The sequence below is a fragment of the Pseudorca crassidens genome, chromosome 11 (assembly GCF_039906515.1).
Source record: "Pseudorca crassidens isolate mPseCra1 chromosome 11, mPseCra1.hap1, whole genome shotgun sequence".
NCBI classification, from domain to species: Eukaryota; Metazoa; Chordata; class Mammalia; order Artiodactyla; family Delphinidae; genus Pseudorca; species Pseudorca crassidens.
Window position 1 is genome coordinate 86,742,931 of NC_090306.1, and position 22,821 is coordinate 86,765,751.

Genomic DNA, 22,821 nt, shown 5'->3' on the forward strand with positions numbered 1-22,821 from the left:
TGATATTATGGAAATCATACCTAAAGCATAAGAGACAAAGTAAAAAATAAACAAGTGAGACTACATCAAGCTACATGTAGCTACAAAGCTACACAGTAAAAGAAACCATCAAGAGAGTGGGAAAACTGGGCTTCCCTGGTGGTGCAGTGGTTAAGAATCCGCCTGCCAGTGCAGGTGACATGGGTTCGAGCCCTGGTATGGAAGATCCCACATGCCGTGGAGCAACTAAGCCCATGCACCACAACTCCTGAGCCTGTGCACCTAGAGCCTGTGCTCTGCAACAAGAGAAGCCACCGCGATCAGAAGCCCACGCACAGCAACGAAGAGTAGCCCCCACTCGCCACAACTAGAGAAAGCCCGTGCACAGCAACAAAGACCCAATGCAGCCAAAACTAAAATAAATAAAATTTATTAAAATAAAAATAAATAAAATTTATTAAAAAAAAAGTGGGAAGACAACCTACGAAATGGGAAAAAATATTTGCAAACCATATATCTGGTAAGAGGTTAATATCCAAAATATATAAAGAACTCATACAACTCGAGCAAAAAACCAAATAATTCAATTAAAAAATGGGCAAAGAACCTGAATAGACATTTTTCCGAAGACGATATATGAATGGCCAAGAGATACATGAAAAGATGCTCAACATCACTAGTCACTAGGGAAACGTGAATTAAAATCACAATGAAATATCACCTCATGCCTGTTAGAATGGCCATGATCAAAAGACAAGAGATAACAAACGCTGGCATGGATGTGGAGAAAAGAAAACGCTGCGCATTGTTTGTGAGATTGTAAATTGGTACAGCCACTGTGGAAAATGGTATGAAGTTTTCTCAAAAAATTAAAAATAGAACTACCATATGATTCAGCAATTCCAGTTCTGGGAGTATATCCAAAAAACCCAGAAACACCAACTTGAAAAGATGTCTGCATTCCCATATTCATAGCAGCACTATTTACAATAGCTGAGACATGGAAATAACCTAGGTGTCCACTGAAGGATAAAGAGTGTATATATACACAATGGAATATTATTCAGCCATAAAAAACAGGAAAATCCTACTGTTTGTGACAACATGGGTGGATCTTGAAGGCATAATGCTAGGTGAAATAAGTCAGACAGAGAAAGACAAATACTGTTTGATCTCACTTATATATGGAATCTAAAACCAAAACAAAACAAAAAAAACAAACTCATAGAAAAAGAGATCAGACTTGTGGTTGCCAGAGGCAGAGGGTGGGGGTAGGAGGAACAGGAGGAAGATGGTCAAAAGGTACAAACTTAGTTATAAAATAAGTAAGTACTGGGGATGTAATGTACAACATGATGACTATAGATAACTTTTCCTTATATCATACAGCAGTGTTAACAGAGTAGATCCTGAGAGTTCTCATCACAGGTGAATTTTTTTTTCTTTTCTTTTTATTGTATCTATATGAGGTGATGGATGTTAACTAAACCTACTGTGGTAATCATTTCACAATATACGTGAATCAAACCATCATGCTGTACACCTTAAACTTTTCAGTGATGTATGTCAATTATTTCTCAATAAAACTGGAAAAAAATAAAAAATAGAAGCCAGGAAAAAAAGCCTCCTTTTAGATGGTTCATTATTTAAAATAGCTCTATTTTGCTTTTATATTAGTATGTGCATAGCACTTGAATAATCTAATAAGATACATTTTAACTGACTTAATGGAATTAGTGCTATCTAGTACCACATAAGCCCAGATTAAATCATTTGAGCTTATCTATTACTAATTCTGCCGGATAGAAGCCAGATATCATATTCTCACTCTTCTTATATCACCAAAAGAAAGAAAACATTGATAAGTCAAATGATTAAGGCCTTGGCTGGGATGGTGTCATGAATACTTAACAATATGAATAAATGTCTTTTCAAATAAAGATTTCAGAGCTTTCTACTCTTAAGTATAGCTATGTCAATGTTCTTTTCATAAGTAAATGGTCCAATTTCACTTGGACACATTATGCAAAAAGGTCAAATAGAATTCAAGAACTCTCTTGGGATTATATTACACATCTTCTCTATACCAATACAAACACCATGTAATGATAATCCTAGAAGTGTATAAGTCACAAAAACATTGAGAACATGTGAATTTCAAAGTTCAGGATAAGAACATCAAAACAGTAAGAAGAGGATATGTCAGAAATAAATACAAATTTACTTGAAAAGGGGACTAATTTGATGTACAAATAAACATTTATTGAAAGCTCACTTATAAAGCTTTAAGGGGAGAAGATGCAATCAAGTCTCTCTGTCAACTCCTCCTCTTGCCCCAAAGATGAGGAAACACTAATCAGATGTGTTAAATTTGAGGACCTTGATTATACCACCTTCAGAAGTAAGTGGGGTCACCATGCTTTAAAAGGCTGTATACATGATTGGGACCCTCTCCCTCATATCTTTTCATCCCACGTGCAGAAAGGGTAAGCTGAGCCAGAGTCCACGTGGGAAAAAGCTCAATCACCTCTCTACGCTGTTGCATACTCTTCTCTTTGGCCCTCCCTTGTCACTAGCCAGGTGTGACATTCAGTTTTGAACCTAAGGTACAGAAGAGGCCTTAGGAGCTCTGATGCTCCCATCCAATTTCGCAGAGCCCTACCCTGAAGTTTCTGCACTAACCCAGCTAAGGTTCCCTTGCTTTCTTCTGCAGTTGTCCATTGTCTGTTTTCTGGTCTCAGGGATCTTACAGGGTTAGAAATAAATTTACTGGGGTTAGCAGTAGAATTCTGATATCACAATCCCACACCTCAATGTTTAACACCACAATGGCAGCACAGTGCTTTATGCTGAGAAAATAACAACATAATCAGCCCCTGCCCTCAGAGAGTACAGTCTAATAGATCTGTTAAAAAGATGATCACAATACAGTCATAAAATTGATAACAGAGACCTGCATAATGGGCAAGGTTAGACCCAAGGAAAGGCAGACTGAGCTGAGGACCAGCAAAGAATTTGCTGAGGTGAGTCTTGAAGAGGGGATATGAGCTTATTTAAAATAAAACCCACAGGGCTTCCCTGGTGGCGCAGTGGTTGAGAGTCCGCCTGCCGATGCAGGGGACACGGGTTCGTGCCCCAGTCTGGGAAGATCCCACATGCCGCGGAGCGGCTGGGCCCGTGAGCCATGGCCGCTGAGCCTGTGTATCCGGAGCCTGTGCTCCACAACGGGAGAGGCCACAAGAGTGAGAGGCCCGCGTACCGCAAAACAAAAACAAAAACAAAAACAAAAAACCCACAAAGGCTCAGAAACATACATATAAATTTTCAAATAATCTATCCGTAAATAAACTTGTTTCAAAAATATTTTAAAGAACAAATATATACTTGTCCAGCTATTTCCCTCCAAAATGCTGATTTTATCTTACATTTCATCCAATAAATCTGTGTTGATATACAGGCAAGTATATGTAAAAAATATGAGTCAAATGGATTATAAATTCAATATGCAGAGCTTTCAAAATTAATGACCATGTATCTCTCATAGAAATGTTACAGATCTTGCCAAATTAAGTTCAGATTATTAACTACAATCCTCATTTTAAAAATCAGAAAATGTATTAAAAATTTAATCCTCACAAAAAAAAAGCCCCAGAAAGACTGTTGTAGAAAGAGTCATAAGATGCCTTCTACAACCATAATCTCTGATTTTGGCTATGGAGGAGAAAAAGTCAAAGTTCTCTACAGCTTGCTAGGTTACAGGAGGTTGGGAAAGCAAAGGCTTTTTTGTTTTTCAAATTCACGGGTTACCCGGAAGACTCTCTCCTGAAAGAGGCAAGGCTGTCATTTACAGGCCCATCTATGCATTCATTTTCATAACTGTTATGTTTTATATTATAAATTGGTAAAATATAATGTTAAGACTCCGATAATAAGACACTTTATATTTTTAACATCTTTATTGGAGTATAATTGCTTTACAATGGTGTGTTAGTTTCCTGCTGTATAAGAAAGTAAATCAGCTATATGTATACATATATCCCCATATCCCCTCCCTCTTGCTTCTGCCTCCCACCCTCCCTGTGCTATGCGGCTACTTCCCACTAGCTATATATTTTACATTTGGTAGTGTTTATATGTCAATGCTACACTCTCACTTTGTTCCAGCTTACCCTTCCCCCTCCCCGTGTCCTCAAGTTCGTTCTCTATGTCTGCGAACAACAGACACTTTAAATGCAACCTAAATACTAGATGGATGAAAATAAATGCATCATCATAGAATTCTCTTGAAAACCATACTTCTGAAAGCAATACTGTTCCATGGGGCAATCTTTAATGTATTCTGAAAAGTGAAATATGGTAGGTTAAGAAGACAGAGAAGCTAGAAGATAAAACTTTGGATCTTTCGTTAGCTTATGAGGTGTAAGGATGAATGAAAGATAGAAAAAAAGCAATTACTTGTTTTGGGGCATGCAGCATGAACAGACTCTTACATTTGGAATAAAGTAAGCACAAGATCACAATTTGCACCACTTTAAAAATATATTATCTGGAGCTAAGACTTGAAAGATTTTGAAATAAAATGTACTTAATAATAACTTTGTAATAAAAATTATTTAATTTTAATAGTAGAGAAGAAAGCTGACTACTTGAACTACAAGGTTGGAAATTTTTACTTGATAATTAAATGTCACTCAACTCTTTAGTATAACAGGGAAAGTTAGGAGTTTGAAACATTTCATTAAAAAAACTCTGAAGTGCTAGGGAGAAATGGGAAAAAGAGCAGAGTTAAGGTCATACTTTAAAAAGATCTCTCAGGGCTTTCCTGGTGGTGCAGTGGTTGAGAGTCCACCTGGCAATGCAGGGGACACGGGTTCGTGCCCTGGTCCGGGAAGATCCCACATGCCGCGGAGCGGCTGGGCCCGTGAGCCATGGCCGCTGAGCCTGCGCATCCGGAGCCTGTGCTCCGCAACGGGAGAGGTCACTAAAAAAAACACCTCTCAGTTTTTATTAACTATGGTTTGATGGTATAAGGTCTTTCGACAAACTCAACTATGTGATTTATTTATCATGCTTTAGCATAATCCACAGGATATCACTGGAAAGGTTATATAAATAAGTTATAAAGCCGAGAAAACAGAAGGGAGGAGAAGTGAGGATTGAAAAAAGTTTCCTAAAATATAGCAGAGAAAGTGGTATGGGGTTGGAGAGGGGGAGGCAGTAGGTGGGAAGGGAGAACTGGGGAACAGGGAAGTTGGTGAAATTTGATAAGCTTCCTATTTTATCATTAGTTTCATGGAATTGGTTACAGTATAAGAATAAGAGAAGCCTGAATCTGTAACCTCCATATTTTATCCTTAGTTTCTTGAAGCTGGTTACATCACAAGAATACAGATACTACGCAAGTTTGGTGAGTCTTTAGTCATTTCTGTATATGAATATAGATAAAGGAAAATACATATAACTATAATATCTTACCCTATTAAAGACTTTACTATTATCATCACCTTAATACAAATCTGATTAAAAGCTCAATACAAAAATAATTTGGCCTATGTTCCAAAGGACACATTCCAAAGAGATTTGCTGCTATGTTTCCAGAGATGTTGCTTAGAAAATTTGTTGTTTTGCTATATTCTTCCTTAGAGGTTAAGAAACGGAGTCTGGTTTGTTAAACATCAAAAAGAAGTGTCCAATTTCTGATCTCCAAGAGACAAAGCTACTGGTGGTCTAAGGAGGACATGAGAGACCTCAAAACTGAAGTCTACTGAACTGTGGGATTATTTTTGGCAAGTGATAATGGCAGTTTGTCCAACATAAGTAATGAAGAAGAGAGAAGGCAGCCATAAGTCTGATGTTCCAAAAAATCATGTCTGTATTTGCGTCACTGGAGAAAGTGTGTAAAGAAGCCACACTAAAGAAATTACGATGGCAACACTAATAGTTAAACACTACTTTCTTATATCACAAAAACTGCTGGAGGCTTACAGGACTGCCAATATTTACATTTATTTGTTATTATGTTAATGAAAGCCAAGATACTAAATTCCTTTATAAATCATGTTGAAATTCTCCTAAAGTTTTAGATTAGAAGGGGAAAAAAACCCTCTTACTCAATCTAATAGAAATGACTTCCCTTTTTAAAAATAATAATACTCCGGAGGTTCCTTAAAAAACTAAATATAGAACTACCATACAACCCAGCAATCCCACTACTGGGCATATACCCTGAGAAAACCATAATTCAAAAAGAGTCATGTACCGCAATGTTCACTGCAGCTCTACCTACAATAGCCAGGACATGGAAGCAACCTAAGTGTCCATTGACAGATGAATGGATAAAGAAGATGTGGCACATATATACAATGGAATATTACTCAGCCATAAAAGGAAACAAAGTTGAGTTACTTGCAGTGAGGTGGATGGACCTAGGGTCTCATACAGAGTGAAGTAAGTCAGAAAGAGAAAAACAAATACCGTATCTTAACACATATGTATGGAATCTAAAAAAAAATAATGGCTCTGAAGAACCTAGGGGCAGGATGGGAATAAAGATGCAAACCTACTAGAGAATGGACTTGAGGACACGAGGAGGGGGAAGGGTAAGCTGGGACAAAGTGAGAGAGTGGCATGGATACATATACATTACCAAATGTAAAACTGATAGCTAGTGGGAAGCAGCTGCATAGCACAGGGAGATCAGCTCCGTGCTTTGAGACCACCTAGAGGGGTGGGATAGGGAGGGTGGGAGGGAGGGAGATGCAAGAGGGAAGAGATATGGGGACATATGTATATGTATAGCTGATTCACTTTGTTATACAGCAGAAACTAACACGCCATGGTAAAGCAATTATACTCCAATAAAGACGTTAAAAAAAAAAAAAAAGATGTGGCACATATATACAATGGAATATCACTCAGCCATAAAAAGAAACAAGGGATTCCCTGGTGGCGAATCCGCCTGCCAATGCAGGGGACACGGGTTCGAGCCCTGGTCCAGGAAGATCCCACATGCCACGGAGCAATTAAGCCCGTGTGCCACAACTACTGAGCCTGAGCTCTAGAGCCTGTGAGCCACAACTACTGAGCCTGCGTGCCACAACTACTGAAGCCCACGCACCTAGAGCCCGTGCTCCGCAACAAGAGAAGCCACCGCGATGAGAAGCACGCGCACCACAATGAAGAGCAGCCCCTGCTCGCGGCAACTAGAGAAAGCCCGTGCACAGCAATGAAGACCCAACATAGCCAAAAATAAAAATAAAAAAAATAAATTTATTAAAAAAAAAAAGAAACGAAATTGAATTGTTTGTAGTGAGGTGGATGGACCTAGAGTCTGTCATACAGAGTGAAGTAAGTCAGAAAGAGAAAAACAAATAGCGTATGCTAACACATATATATGGAATCTAAAATCAAAAAAAAAGGTTCTGAAGAACCTAGGGGCAGGACAGGAATAAAGACGCAGATGTAGAGAATGGACTTGAGGACATGGGGGGGGGAAGGGTAAGCTGGGATGAAGTGAGAGAGTGGCATGGACATATATATGCTACCAAAGTAAAATAGATAGCTAGTGGGAAGCAGTCACATAGCACAGGGAGATCAGCTCTGGGCTTTGTGACCACCTAGAGGGGTGGGATAGGGAGGGTGGGAGGGAGGCACAAGAGGGAGGGGATATGGGGACATATGTACACATACAGCAGATTCACTCTGTTATAAAGCAGAAACTAACACACCATTGTAAAGCAATTATACTCCCATAAAGATGTTAAAAAAAATAATACTCCTTATATGTTCAAGTTTTTTCCTCTCAGTTTATGAGCTTGAATCACAATACAGTTATGAAAGATGGAAAATATGAAGCTTTTTCCCTACTTAGGTAAACAACAAAGAAAAGATCTATTGAGTTGGTAGGTAGATAGTACTTTTTTTATTTGAAGGAAGAAAGAATAAGTAGGAATTGAAAAGATGTTCTGGGCTGGAAAAAAGCAGCCAGTCCTCCAATCAGGCTTCGTTTAAATTTTAACTTAGTGAAATGGACTCAACCATTTCTTTGCCTTCTGATTTTCAACAGTGCTATATTTAAAATACCTATATTGCATTTTATGAATCATATTAGTAAGGTGTTATATTTAGAATAAAATCTTCAGGTGAAATAATCTATATAATAGATAATAAATGTTTACTGAACAATCATAACAAAAACAATCACATGTTCAATTATCTCCTTCTGGAAGCTTTCCATGAAGGGATACAAAATTAATTTAAATAAACCTCTTAATCACTGTAAAGTGGATGATAGCTACCTAAAAAAAAGGGAAGCTTTATTTCTAATGACTTGTACAGATTTAGAAAATGCTATACTCTGATATTACAATATCAGATACTGTTGCCACCAAGGTCATTAATTTGAACCTAAATATGTGGGCAAAAAAGAAGCTCACAAATCTTGACTAGCACTATATACAGTGGTTTCTATGGAGCTAATAGTAAATTATTCCTTTTTCAATGATTATCTCAAGAGATTAGTATCCCAGTGAGAAAGTATTTCTCACTGACTGCCCATCAGATATCTTTAAAGATGTAAGAACAAATCACATGATAAAATGGACAAAAATGACACTGGCCATGATGATCAGGGCCCAGGCAGTTACTATTACTTTATTCATAAAATAAATACATGTTAGCAGTTCCATCTGTGCCTTTTTGAAATGGGAACTAAAGTTAACCTAAATGCTTATCAAGAAAAACCCTTAAAGAAATTATTTCAGAAAGTGAGGGATCGGGCTTCCCTGGTGGCGCAGTGATTGAGAGTCCGCCTGCCGATGCAGGGGACACGGGTTCGTGCCCCGGTCCGGGAAGATCCCACATGCCGCAGAGCGGCTGGGCCCGTGAGCCATGGCCGCTGAGCCTGCGCGTCCGGAGCCTGTGCTCTGCAACGGGAGAGGCCACAACAGTGAGAGGCCCGCGTACCACAAAAAAAAAAAAAAAAAAAGTGAGGGATCTATTGTCATGAGACAATTCAAAATACAGCTGTATCAATTTCCCCATGTGGTCATTTTTCCCCTGGATATTACTTTAACATGATAAATATTAGGTGTAATGACCAAAAAAGTGCATGGTGTTTTCTTTGTAGCTACTCAAATATTTGTTAATTTCAGAGTAATTTGGTGCTGTGGAAGACCCATTTTCCTCCCTTCATTATAAAGCAAAGATAATATCTAAAATTTAAAGTCTTGCTATGATAGGTTAATTAATGCTAGAACTCCATTATAAACATGTCAGTTACACTATAGCTTTGCTATCCCTCATTTCACTCAAATGATATTTGTTCTCTGAAATATGTATTAACAGAATTTTCTAAATTTAATTATACTTTTACTTTCCAGGAATAAAAACTTTAAAAGAATTTCTATAGCAAATCATTTTGGAATTTGCTACTTAAATTAAAAGTATCAATGTAATAAATTCAGATGGAATCTTGTTCAGTTTTTGAAAACATTATTATTATATGTGTCTATTAAAGAGGACTTAATGAAATATCTGCAAATATGGTAATAAAAGCTATACATAATAGAATTCTTAGTATTTAACTATAAGGATGATTCTACTGATCAAAACCATAGAATATTCACTTTTGAAGTAGTCTTCTGACAGTGGTAATGTGTTTGAACTGGTGTGTTATGAGTCTTTCATTAAATGCTCTTAGGGATCCACAGGGACCTACTCAAAGAGAGATGACCAGGACTGGGCATTACATGTGGGTTCAGAACCACAATGAAGGGCAATGAATCAATGGGTCATCAGCACATGGTCTAACCAATAAACTGAATAAAAGTCATTTGTGAACTTGGGCTAGGAAAAGAACAAGAAAAGAAAAGTTCGGATGCTGCCGTACATTATGAAAAACTTTGGTAAGATATATTTACGTCTGGAGATTTTTTTTTAAATTGCAGTATTAAGATAAATACAAAAGATGTAGATATCCTCTGGTAGAGGAATAGATAATTTTCATTCATTTTCTCCCAATAAAATTCAATATTTTGAAATGTACTTTTTTAAAAACATACAGTTAACATATTAGCATTTTCTCCAAACTGTAAAATAATACCAAAAGATTAACTTACAAATGATGTTGAGATCCATTCAAAACAAATTATCTTCTGTACCAGGCCTCCACCCCATTACGAATGCTTTCACTGAGATCCTTGTCAGAATATGGTGCTAAAATGTCTTCCTCAAGTTGATGGTCTTTAAAACCTCTAAGACACTTCTCTCCCATCTGAGGTGAGCCCACTTCCTTACTATAGCTCATTTGCTTCTCTGGTCTTTACTTTTTCTCCCATTAATTTACACAATCTTAGACAGACTAATTTATAGTTAAGGTGAGAATCACAATATTTCTAAAAAGAGTAAATCTAATGAAGTAACTACTTAATTTACATTACTATTATTCCTCCTCACCAATCTGTAAAACTTTTATGTGAGGGCCCTTATTTCTGGCAAAGGTGGTCAGTAGGAAAAAAAAATAGAAGGGCACTGAAAAATCAAAGTTGCGTAACTAAAATTTTATAGTCGGTTTCAAAGTAAAAGAACTATACCGCACGTTTCAGCAAGTATAAAAACTGTCATTGTTAGCAATCTTCAAAAGCTTCCTTATGAACTTTAATAGTGATGTACTGTTCCTTTTGTCACAACTTCTATCATAAGAGTTAAGGAGTTGTTTAAATTAGTTGGAATGAAAGATATGAAGTCAAAAGATAAAAATATTTTTCTGCTAAATCCCCTGGTCTTTATTGGTTCGCATTTTATGATCAGTTAAATGAAATTCCTATTAAATTCAAAACTACCTTAAGCTTGCCCTCTAAAAGTTCTCTCCCCTGTATTTGATTGCTTACTTCTACTCCTTTTTCTTTCTTTTGTGGGGAGAAGTGCATAGAGTTATGATGTTATAATGAATTTAAGGCAGATGAAGTAAATTTTTTTGGCACTTAGCAAAATAAATAAACTGAAATAAATAATTAAATGTTTCAGCTTGAAAGGACTGTTTCAGTTAAACTGTCCCACACATTATCTAAATTACTTTATATATGATACTGATGATTCAAAAATATGATATGGAGAATAAATTCCTAAAGAAATATAATCTCTTCATACACAGTTTTAAGAAAAATTGATTTGACAAATTTAGAAACCTAAATTTATTACCTTATGAATTATTTTTAAAAGATTATTTTGTGCCTGAATTCTCTTATGTTGCACTTACTCCTCCTTTAAATTTTGTTTTATTTAAATTAATTTAAATGATCTGATAGATTACTAAATATCAAAGAATTCATACAGCAACCAAATATCCCCCTACAACTCTAAGAGAGACTGGCATCTGTGTACACTGGCTTGTTGATGTATGACCATTCATCAAATATGACTGAGAATTCTAAACCCTCCTGAAGTTCACAGTTCAAAATATGTATATATTTTCCAGAGGTTATAAGCACCATAAATAAAAACAGTTATGGTTAAACAACTAGTTCCTATAAACAAATTATTCAAATCAATACTTGCATGGCGGGACTTCCCTTACGGTCCAGTGGTTAAGAATCTGCTTTCCAATGCAGGGGACGCAGGTTTGATCCCTGGTCGGGTAACCAAGATCCCACATGCCACATGCGGCCCGTATGCCACAACTACTGAGCCCGTGTGCTCTACAGCCCATGCACCACAACTAGAGGGAAGCCTGCACGCTGCAACAAAGAGCCCATGCACCGCAACAAAGACCCGACGCAGCCAAAAAAATAAAAGAGGTGCAAAGAAACAAAAAAAATTACTTTCATGGCAATTGAATGCCACACAAGGAGAGCTATAATGGAAAATATGCAAGCATTAAAATATTCTGAGCTGTATGATTATGGCAAAAGTGGTATTAGTGAAGAAAATGTGAGGAATACATAAGCATCAAGGCAGGTGCATATAATATTACCAAATGGATACTGACAACCATCTAACTTTGTAGGGTCTGCCCACTACGTGTTTTCCCTTCAGTGTTCTAAGGAAAACAAGAAATCAGGAAAACAAATACACTAGGAAAGCAAGAAATTTAAAACCTGAATTTAGCAATATTATTGTTTACTGTTCTCTAACAAAAATATATGAGAAAAATAAAATAAGGAATAAACAAAAGGGTAAGTACGTCATAAAGCAATACTTCTTAACCTTAAATGTGTACATGGTATGACTGGTTCTGGCCTCCCTAACTTTCAATTTCAAGGGAACTTGGGAAGGATTCAAAAGGAAGCCATAATACTGAAAAATCATAATCTGGAAAACTGGCATAATAATTCTTTACACATGGTTTCCTTAGAGGTTAGTTCACTGACTTTAGCAGAGAATAAGTAACTTGGGTAGATTCGTTTTGTTTTTTTTTTGTTTGTTTTTTGCCGAAGATACAACAAAAAGTACCCGTTTCTAGGTTTTCCAGATACTCAGGCTATGGCAAAGCATAGGCTGTTACCTCAGGGGCTCTCAATTGGCAGCTAACTGTCACTGTTTTCTGCCTTAGGGCAGAAAATCTCTATCCAATCCTTCTTGCATTTGATGCAAGATAGAATGTAGAGGAAGCAGGATAACTGTGGTCACTTGAGCTCCACTTATGCCAACTCAAAGTTACTACTCATGCAGTTTACCATTCTGCTAAGCTTTGCTTCTCTCTTTTATAGTCAAATGGAAATGAAAGTGAGAAGGATAAAGTATTTTCCCTTTTCAATTTTCAAAGCTGGCTAAATTACACAACTAATTAAGTAGACATATGTTCGCCTGTATCTTTTCTTTATCTACATTCGTATGTGTGGGAAATCAATCATTGTACATGCTACCTTTTACCTTCAATGAACAGTGTGATGCTAAAATACCAGAGGAAATTGTCTGCCCCCAAACCTTTATGTAATCAAAAAATACTGACCTTGATACTGGTTAGTAAACTTTAGCTATTATAAACAAAACACATATTAAAATACCTACAGAATTAAAAATAAAAATTAAAAGCTATTATAAACAAAACATATTAAAATACCTACAGAATTAAAAATAAAAATTAAAAATAAAAATTAAAAATAAAAGCATATAATTGTTAAACTAAATCTGCACCAGTGTTTTCCATAGCTCTGACTATATATGAACCAGTAGCTCCTCCTTTTGACTATACTGCCAATCACTGATGAGGAACCTACCCTGGAACTCCATGGGAAGTCACATGTGGGTCATGTCCCAAACAAGGTTTTAAAGCCTTTAATTACTCTTAAAAAACTATACCTTATCTAAAGAGTACTCTACTTCATACTTGATTAGTTTCCCCAGGTCCAAGGTATATAATTTCTTGATGAACATCTTTAATAATCAGTTGAAGATTCTTTCCTTAGGTAATGGAACTCACATTTCCCCAGGCCAACATCCATTGCTGGCAACAGATGCATCAGAACCACCAGAACCAAGATTATTCAATTCACATTTTAAGCCAGCCAAAGAAAATAGAGCTTTTAAAAAAAACTAAGTGTCCAAAGAGACTGTTTTGGCAAATATGGTTTCAAAAAATACAAGTCATTAGCTTCTTAATGTGGAAGTCGAATTTTCCCAATGCACAATTTATTACTGGCAAAGGATTCACCAAGCTCTGCCAGTAAAAAGGGGAGAATTGTTGGAAAAGTGATCTATGCACACAATTCCAGTTAAGTTATAAATGCAATATATAATTTAGTAAAGACTTGTGCTGCATTATTATGACAACAAACATTAAATCAGAATCAATTACCTGCCATATTTGGAACACAACATTATTACTCACTGAAAAATCTTCTGTAAAACTTGCTTTAAAAGGAAAAAAAAAAAAAAAAAAAAACCAGTAAATGCCAGCAGGTGTTCCAGGAACATTCATTAATAATGAGATCCAAATTTGGAGATCAATTAATGGATCATAAATGTAAAGAACTTTAGATATCATTTTATGTTTGAGGGGACTGAGACCTTAAGAGCCAATATGGTCTGAATATGGTCACACAGGATTGCATGACAAAGCTAAGAAACTATATAGCATGTTGCATCCCAGAAGTACGAAGTAAAGATCTTGGTGTGTACCCTGAGGCATTCAAATTGTCTCATAGGTAACTACTTCCTGGAACTGTAATCATTTTGTACCTCACGGAAGGTAGTAATCCAGGGGTGACAGAAAAAGGTACAGAGACCAAAAAGAAGGGCACAGCTTATTTCTCTGTGCATTGGTACTTGTGACATTTGAAAGATTTTGTTGGCTTCTGTTTAAAGGAGTTTATATTAAGCAGTTTTAATTACCTAGTCTCTAAAGTAGATTTACAGGTATGTGACAAGTGAGGAAAAGCAAATATAAAAGCAATACATTCCAGGAGATATCTAGGACCCAGGAAGAGGAAGTTTTCAGGGCATCTTACAAAGAAAGCCAAAAAAGACTGTAGTTCATCCTGATACCCAGAAAGCCCGAGTTTTTTTTTTTTTTTTTAAACATCAGGGTTTGTAAGTTACAGGACTTTCTATGTCTTCCTATCTGAAGTGAGTGATCACTACATGGGTAGTCAGCAAATTCAAACTTTTATACAAGTGGAGAAGCTGAAAGTGCTTGAGAAACACACTCACTGTCTTATGAGAGAGAATGACATAGTTCTAAATAACAATTCAGGAAGGAAGGAAGAGAAAAGATTACAAGAGGGTTGAGGACTTAGTAAGTATTAAGATGCTGAGTGGAAGAATATTATATTTTGGAAAAAGATGAGAAACTAAGCATATGTGGAATTACAGGTATAAGAAAGACTCTGCTTATGAAGCAGCAACTCATATTTTTAAATGACAAAAATATAAAGGCAATTAAAAATGAAAGAAATCCTATTACTGTCCTTAGTAGCAGAGAGAACTTGTGGCACTGTTAATTCCCTTCTGGATACAGAATGGTTATTTGGGGGATCTTAGGAGTAGATTTTTATATTGTTGGTATATAGTGATTTTTTCAGAAAGACAGGTTTTCTGGAGACCATGCTATCTTTCCTTTTGTTGATACAAACAATTCCCTAAATTCCAGAGTGTAGGCTTCTAAAATTGGGACTTCCCTGGCAGTCCAGTGCAGTGGGCACCGGTTTGATCCCTGGTCAGGGAAGTAAGATCCCTGCATGCCGTACAGCTCGGCCAAAAAACCCTCAAACAACCAAAAAACAAACAAACAAACAAAAAACCACCAATAAAAAAACAAATATTGATTGAGCACCTTTTTAGGTAAGGTGTTAAAGTGAATACAAAGATCGATCAAGATATAGTTCTTCCACTCATTTCCTTTTCAACACAAGTAGATAAAAATATTTTAAAATTATCAAAGGACAAGATATGAAGTGAGAAAAAATACAGATAAAGTGGTTGGACAGATAGACGAAGGAAGATATCACTTCTGGCTTTATGTGTTGGTGGGTTCAGAATCTGGGATAATTTAGTGAAAGTGTTCATAGGAACATGTCAGATGAGTAGAATTTGGACATGTAGTGGTCAAGAGAAGGGGAATCTAGATTCAGAGGTGGGAAAGCATGGAGCTTATATTGAGAAAGTTTTGTGGTTTTGTTTGAAGAATGAAATGTAGGACAGGGAGCAGTAGGAAAGAAAAGTTGGGTAATAAGATTCTGGGATACAGGTTGGCACGATGAACTAAAAACAATAAAATTAAATTTAACTTGGATGAACTTATAATTTCAAAGCAAAGATGTTGGTCCCTGCTTTCTTCTTGAAAATTATTACCCCCAAACAATAAGGCAAAAAGAAATAACACGAACTCCAATTTTAATGACTAAGAGGCATACACGAACCACAATACATGGAAATTAAAAGCAGATAAAAGAATGATGACTTAGCATAGCAAAGGAAGGCCAAGTCCATGTGCCTAAAGAGAAGGATACCACAAAGAAGCAGCACTTCCAGAACACTGGAAATGTTCAGGAATTAGAAACACCCGTACAAAAGGCAGAAGAGAGGCAAAGGACTAAAATCAAGGAAATTGGGCTAAAAACAAAAAGTCTGAGGCAGAAAAAATTAAACCCCTGCTCAAGGTGACACCAAGCAAAAAGGATGGCTAAAGCTAAGTGCCAGATACTGCTACAGAATTAGATAGTTTAAAATATAAGAAATAAAACTATCAACTTTTTAAATGTTTTGAGATAAAAATTATTTGGTGTTATAAAACTGTAAAGGGGCTTTCCTGGTGGTGCAGTGGTTAAGAATCTGCTTGCCAATGCAGGGGACATGGGTTTGAGCCCTGGTCTGGGAAGATCTCACATGCCACGGAGCAACTAAGTCCGTGCACCACAACTACTGAGCCTGCACTCTAGAGCCCGCGAGCTACAACTATTGAGCTCACGTGCCACAACTACCGAAGCCCACATGCCTAGAGCCTGTGCTCCGCAACAAGAGAAGCCACTGCAATGAGAAGCCCGCGCACCGCAATGAAGAGTAGCCCCTGCTCGCCACAACTAGAGAAAATCTGTGCACAGCAACGGAGACCCAACGCAGCCAAAAGTAAAGTAAATAAATTTATTAAAAAAAAAACAAAACAGTGTAAAATATTTTTAAACAGTTCTTAATCAGAAGAGCATTTCTCAAAGCACGTATGCTCTGGCTCTGAGTCCCAACTGCAAAGATTCTCATTTAGTAGGGTGGGAACTAGAAACCTATATCTTGAACAAGTTTTTTACTCTAAAAACCACTGAGCTAGTGTAAAAAAGAAATCTATCACCAAAACCTATCAAAAGTTAAAACAGTATAGAGAAAAATACCATCATTTTCATTCATAGGTAAATACTATGTGCCAGGTATGGTTCTAGGAACTGGGAATAGGGCAGTAAACAAAAAGGTGTATATTCTAGGAGCAGTAGACACACAAACAATGTACATAAAATATGTAGTGTTTTGCATATAATTAGATGGTTATATGAAGAAAAATACAGTAGGGAAGGAATAAAAGGAATGGGACTAGAAAGAAGGTAATATTTCTGCAAATATTTGAAGGAAGAGAGGGAGCAAAACCATAAAGATATTTGGGAAAAGTGTTTCAGGCAGAGAGAACTGATGCAAAGGCCCCGAGACACGCGACTGTCTATATATTTATTCAAGGAACATCAAGGAGGACAGTAGAGCTGGAGCAGAGTGAGTGAAGATATGAGATTAGAAAGGTAATTAGGGAACTAAATTGTATAGCATCTCACGGGCCTCTGAAGGACTTTGGCTTTTATTCCTAGTGAGATGGTAAGCTACATGATTAGAAGAATAAATATGTAAAGAATCATTTACATATATACATGCAAACATATGATATATATTATATATGAAATTCTGAAAAGCAATGAAATTTGTCTAAGTAATTAATAACAAAAATAAAAATATCAAGTGGTGTCTGTGAACCTTAGTTGGCTAAATAAATCTAGACAATATCTAATATGGTACCTAGGGTAAGTGTTTAATATTTGTGGAATAAAAGGACAGTGGATTAATACTGAAAAGAAAAATGAGGATTTTTCAAATTCTTGTAAAGTCAGAGGCAATGTATTAAGAATATAACAATTATCCTAAGATGTGGTCTTCTATCAAATATTTCAAGGCAGTCATAGATATCAAGTAGATTTTCCCATTTCCTATTTTATATAGGTTAGGCAAGAAGAGACTAAATAAAAAGCCTTTCAGAGTTACTCTGAAACTTTTCATCTTTTGTTTGAAAGTGTCAAAGACATATTTTTTAACAGTCCATATTTTAAGCTTAGCTTAAGCTTTCCTGGGTTTTAGTTTTAAAAATTCATTTATCATGATTCACACTCAAACTAGCTCTATTTTATTTTTATTAGTTTAAAAAATTTATATTTTCAACCCAAAGTCTGTTTTTTTCCCCAAAGCCTAAAGCCCAGAGCTTTGACTGTCAATTAAGAATTTTGAAAGTGACACAGCTACTTCTGACAGCTAGAGAAAGTGAATGTACTTTCTTCTCCCCATTGTCACCAATGTAGCTTCTAAATAGCCAATCTATTCTTTCTGGTTGTCAGACAGTCTTAGTTTTTAAATTATTTTGGTGATAAATAATGCCAAAAACAGCAAAACTGTTCTTCTTTAATATCAGTCCTTCTTTTGCCTGATAACAGAATTTTACAGAAGGATTAATTTTCTGATCAACTGAAAAATGGACAGCTAGCTCCTTCAACTACTGTAATAGGACTTTCTACAGGAATGAAATGAACTTCTGCTGTTATAGAAGAGCAAATATTGTGTTGTACTTTTTTGCATACCATGTAATGATTTCTTAGAAAAAATACACATTCTCAAGTCATAATATTAAAAGCATTACCTTACATGGCCAAGTGACTTATGCTCTTTTCTATGAACGAAACTATTGACAGGTGAAATTCAGAATAAAAATACACAAAAAACCATTTGTGTTAGCATACAGGAAATTAAGCTAAAGCCATACGATTTACTAAGTGAATAGTCCACTTTCATTCCTCTATCTGATACATTCAAGATTTGCAAAGATTACGTAAAGCAAAAAATTTACATAAATCTATACTAAACTACGTTAATTTGAAGTGTGAGGTCAGTTTTAATTAGAAGATTCGACTTCTGCTTACTCTTTATCAGGGCATTCATTAAACATAGAAAAGAAGTAAGAGAGTAGAAAACTTGGTCACTCGGTTTAGCAGTTTTCTCAGATTGAAAAAATAACAATGAAACCTCCAGGGTTAAGAACTTCAGAGGAGGCTGCTAGACAGAGAAGACAGACCAAATTAGCTTACCACTTGAACCATTTTGAGATATCTGGCATATCTTGGATCCTTGGCTACAGTTAAGATATTTTCTGGTGTTACTTCACTTTCCTGTGGTCCAGAGTCTTGTAAACTGTTCACCTGTAGAGAGTATTGCGTATAAAACTTTAGACAATTCACAAAAGGGGTCCGTCATGTTACTTAAAAGGGATGTTTCTTTTTATAATTCTAAAGCAATCAATATCAGAAAAAAATCATATTTCTAAATTTACCAATAATTTAATTATGGGATATATGTTTCCAAATATTTACAAATACTTAAATATGATTTCAGAGGAAGTTACACTTAATATCAACACTATATTGTTCCGTAAAGATGTAAATACATTCATGGCATTAAAAAATTAGAATTCTGCTTTACTTGTCCCAAGTGCTGATAAAAAACATGAATTATTGATGGACCTATTATTTTAATACAACTTTTAATAAAGCTAATAATGCTATCTGATTTGTCAATTGTTCAACTGTAGCGGACAGAAAATTGATTTTCTGGGTATCTATACCGTCTACACAGTTATATTCCTCATTCATCGAATAATCTTGTTCTAAGTGGATATGGCTATTCTAACATCTTTAAAGGCAATGCCTGGAGAACTTGTGGAAGAGAAACCCATTTCTCAGACAAAATTATGTTTTTATATATTTCAGCTACTGATGAAATTATTAACATTATAAAAACTACTACTTATAATGAAGAATACTGGGGAATGGTCTTTATGGACAAAAATGTTTTTATCGTATAGGCAATTCTCAACTTTGCGTGGTACAATGTTAACTGAAACTTGTCCATATTGGAACCCTATCTTCACTTTAGTGCAAAGCTATGACTGTCTATATACAGTTCTTGATTTTTCTATCAACCTAAACATTTAGAGTAAGTCTAGTTAGTGAATTCTGACTCACTATCTGTATGTTAGCATTAAGAGTAAGTTCCTTAACTGAATAAAATCAATTTTATGTCTACCTATCTATGCTGAAATTGTAAATAAAGCAAAAAAATCTTTAAGTATTCATAGTTTTTAGAATATGAATTATATGTTAAGGTTTTTCCTCAGATAATTCAAATATAAATTAAATCTCTTTTAAATGCTGAAGCAAATAAAACATCCAAAAATTCTTTAGGTTACTCCTGTTATATGACAGTGTCAAGTGTACAAAAGTGTGCACGCACGTGTGTGTGTATGTGTGTGTATATATATGTATATATACACATTCATCTGTAAAATACATAATTACAAACTGTCCAAAACATTTAATTAAATAAAAAATTCAAACAAGACCCAAGTATGCTTTTAAAAAAATAGGAACAATAAACTCATAGAGTAGCACAATGGAGCAAATGATAATTACATATAAGACCAATGGATTTTAAAACTCAGCCTTTAACTTTGGCCTAATAACTAAGACCTCAACAAGGTTTAATTATATCAGGTCTTACACCTTTGCTATTTGAATGACCCAAATCCTCTCTCATATTTCTCAACTGTCCTTCATTTTATTCTCAAATTAATCTCAATCTGCACAATTGGATGTTCTATTGTGAGTAATGATAAGATCTGAAACATGAAATTAAAGTTGCAGAAAAATCAGCATGCAAACCTTGGGTCTTTGACTCATATATATCAATAGATTGGAGATTGTAATGAATGGATGATTAAAAAAAAAGTTCACGATTATCCTTTATCTGATAAGTGAGCTGACTGTAATGTCAATGGAAATTCTGTGTTAAGCAATACTTCAGTCCATTTCAAAATATTTTACATAAAATATACCAACTAAAAACAATGGAGAAGAAATTAAAAAGTTGATTTCAATATTAAGAACATGCTGATTTTATTAATCCAATCAAGACACAATTTTAGGACATTTTTAAAACTCAGGAAGCCAACAACACTTCATAAATTCTCCAAATGAATTAATATACTATTTTTAAATAAAACTGCCAGAATATCAGGTCATTCTGAATTTTAGATAATTCAGTTGTGATTACTCATAATCAGTTTTTTGAGACCTTAAATAGGCAAGACCAACACAGCTGCATAAGTTTTAAAATACATATTATAGATGGCATGCACAATAACACCTGGAAAAATTAATATTAAAAGTTAGATACCATTTTAGAAATTTATAGAAACATATGACAGTTAGTATCCTCCAAAGAATAATTACTAGGTAGGGTGGAAACATTTAATATTTTTTACACATGCCTTGTTCTACAGAAAGAATGGTCCATCTTTAACTGAAAAAACCTCGTGAAGTTAAACTCCTCTAAACATCTGGATTTACTCTTGTATATTATATATAGTCCAGTGGCCATCATAATGGAATTTGTTATATTAAGTGGATGTTAAATTTTCTAATATCTAATTATTAAGTAAATGGTCATCTAATTCATTCCCCAAATACATAATATCTCTAAATATATGGCTCATCCCACAGGGCCTTGTACCACATGTACTCAATATGTTTAACAAGTTCAACACAGGTGCTGGAGACAGTGCAGTGTAGCATATAAGAGCTAGGATTCTTGACACCAGATGGCCTGGGTTAAAATTCCAGCTCTTACAGTTTACCTTCAGCAAGTTACTTAACCTCTGTGTACCTCATTTGACGTATCTGTAGACATAGGGCTGTTGTGAGAATTGATTTAATTTATAAAAAGCACTTAGCACGCCTCACACAGTAAAAACCTTTACATGTTTAGTTATTATCATCATGGTCAACACCATCATGATCTAAAAAATATCCTGTGAAAAGTACCTCCAGGTACAAATGCAGAATTCCATATAGATAGGAAGTCTGCTTGCTTGGTACTACTTGTTAGACCACCATTTTAGTGATTATTTTATTTTGGATTTTAATACCTCACTGAGATACACTAGAGATTATCTGTTCTTAAACAATAAAGAATTTTTATTTCTTGAAATAAAAAGTCATATAAAATTTAAATTTATACAGAGCATAAATGAACATTAAGACATTAAGAAACAAACACAAAGCATGGGTCTTACTAGGATGTTGATTTAAACAAATCAACTCCCAAAACTGGTATTTCTTAGATCAGGATCTCTCAAATTTCAAGTCTACAAATCACATAGGAATCTTGTTAAAATGCAGATTCTGATTCCTTAAGTGTGGGGTAGAACCTGAAATCCCGCATTTCTAACAGGCCCTCAGGTGATTCTGAGGCTGCTGGCCCATGGAGCAGACTTCAGGCAACAAGGAGTTAGATATTACCAGGGAATTATTGTTAATTATATTGTATATGATAAAGGCATTGTGGTTACACAAGAAAATTTCAGAACTTTTCACAAGGAATTATACAGGGGTGAAATAACATGATGCCTGGAATTCACTTCAGTAAGTGACAAAAAAAGATGAAGCATTTGCAACAAAATCTTAACTGGTGAATCCAGGTAATGGGCATTTGGGTATTCATTGTACTATTCTATTTTTGTTCACGTTTGAAAGTTTTTATAATAAAACATTTAAAAGATACATTTCTTATAAGAACTAAGAAAAAAACTTCCATAGTGAACTTGAAGAAAACAATTATATTCAAGATTTTTCCTAGTTCTGTATAGGTTTTCTTTTTTTTATAGGCAAGAAAAATATTAACTTTAGGAAGCCCTTCAAAATAACAAATGAAAAGCTAATAACTTTTTTTCAAACTTCATTTTCTATCTTAAGGTTTAAAATATTACTATTCAAAGTATTACATTTTTATTTAACTTCTTTCTTCAAACCTGCTGATTAGGTCTATTTGGTTCAACCAAGATATCTGCTCATGTTTCCCGGAACTTAAATACTTACCTGTGATTGCTCTGAAGTGGTTTCAGAATGTGTTTCATTTGTGATCCTAGTGACACTTACAGGAGATACTTCAAATGTGACATCATCTAGCCCTGGGATAGATGACAACTGAGAAAAGAAAATTAATGTTGGTATATGAGGATAATATTAGGTTCTTAAACACTAAGTTTCTAAGTGT

The 22,821-nt window shown here is 35.3% G+C and overlaps 1 protein-coding gene across 3 annotated transcripts in view; it reads right to left on the reverse strand.

Moving 5' to 3' along the window:
* WASHC3 (WASH complex subunit 3) overlaps positions 1-22,821 on the reverse strand; it is a 46,142-nt gene that overhangs the window by 15,244 nt on the left and 8,077 nt on the right. For all 3 annotated transcript variants that reach the window (XR_010932547.1, XM_067697729.1, XM_067697728.1), the window contains exons 4-5: positions 22,644-22,751; positions 18,801-18,911 (exon numbers count right to left, since the gene is read on the reverse strand). Coding sequence is in view for 2 of the 3 variants with exons in the window: in XM_067697729.1 (XP_067553830.1) it covers positions 18,801-18,911; positions 22,644-22,751 (219 nt within the window). In the remaining variant the exon portion in view is untranslated. The remainder of the gene's footprint in view (positions 1-18,800; positions 18,912-22,643; positions 22,752-22,821) is intronic.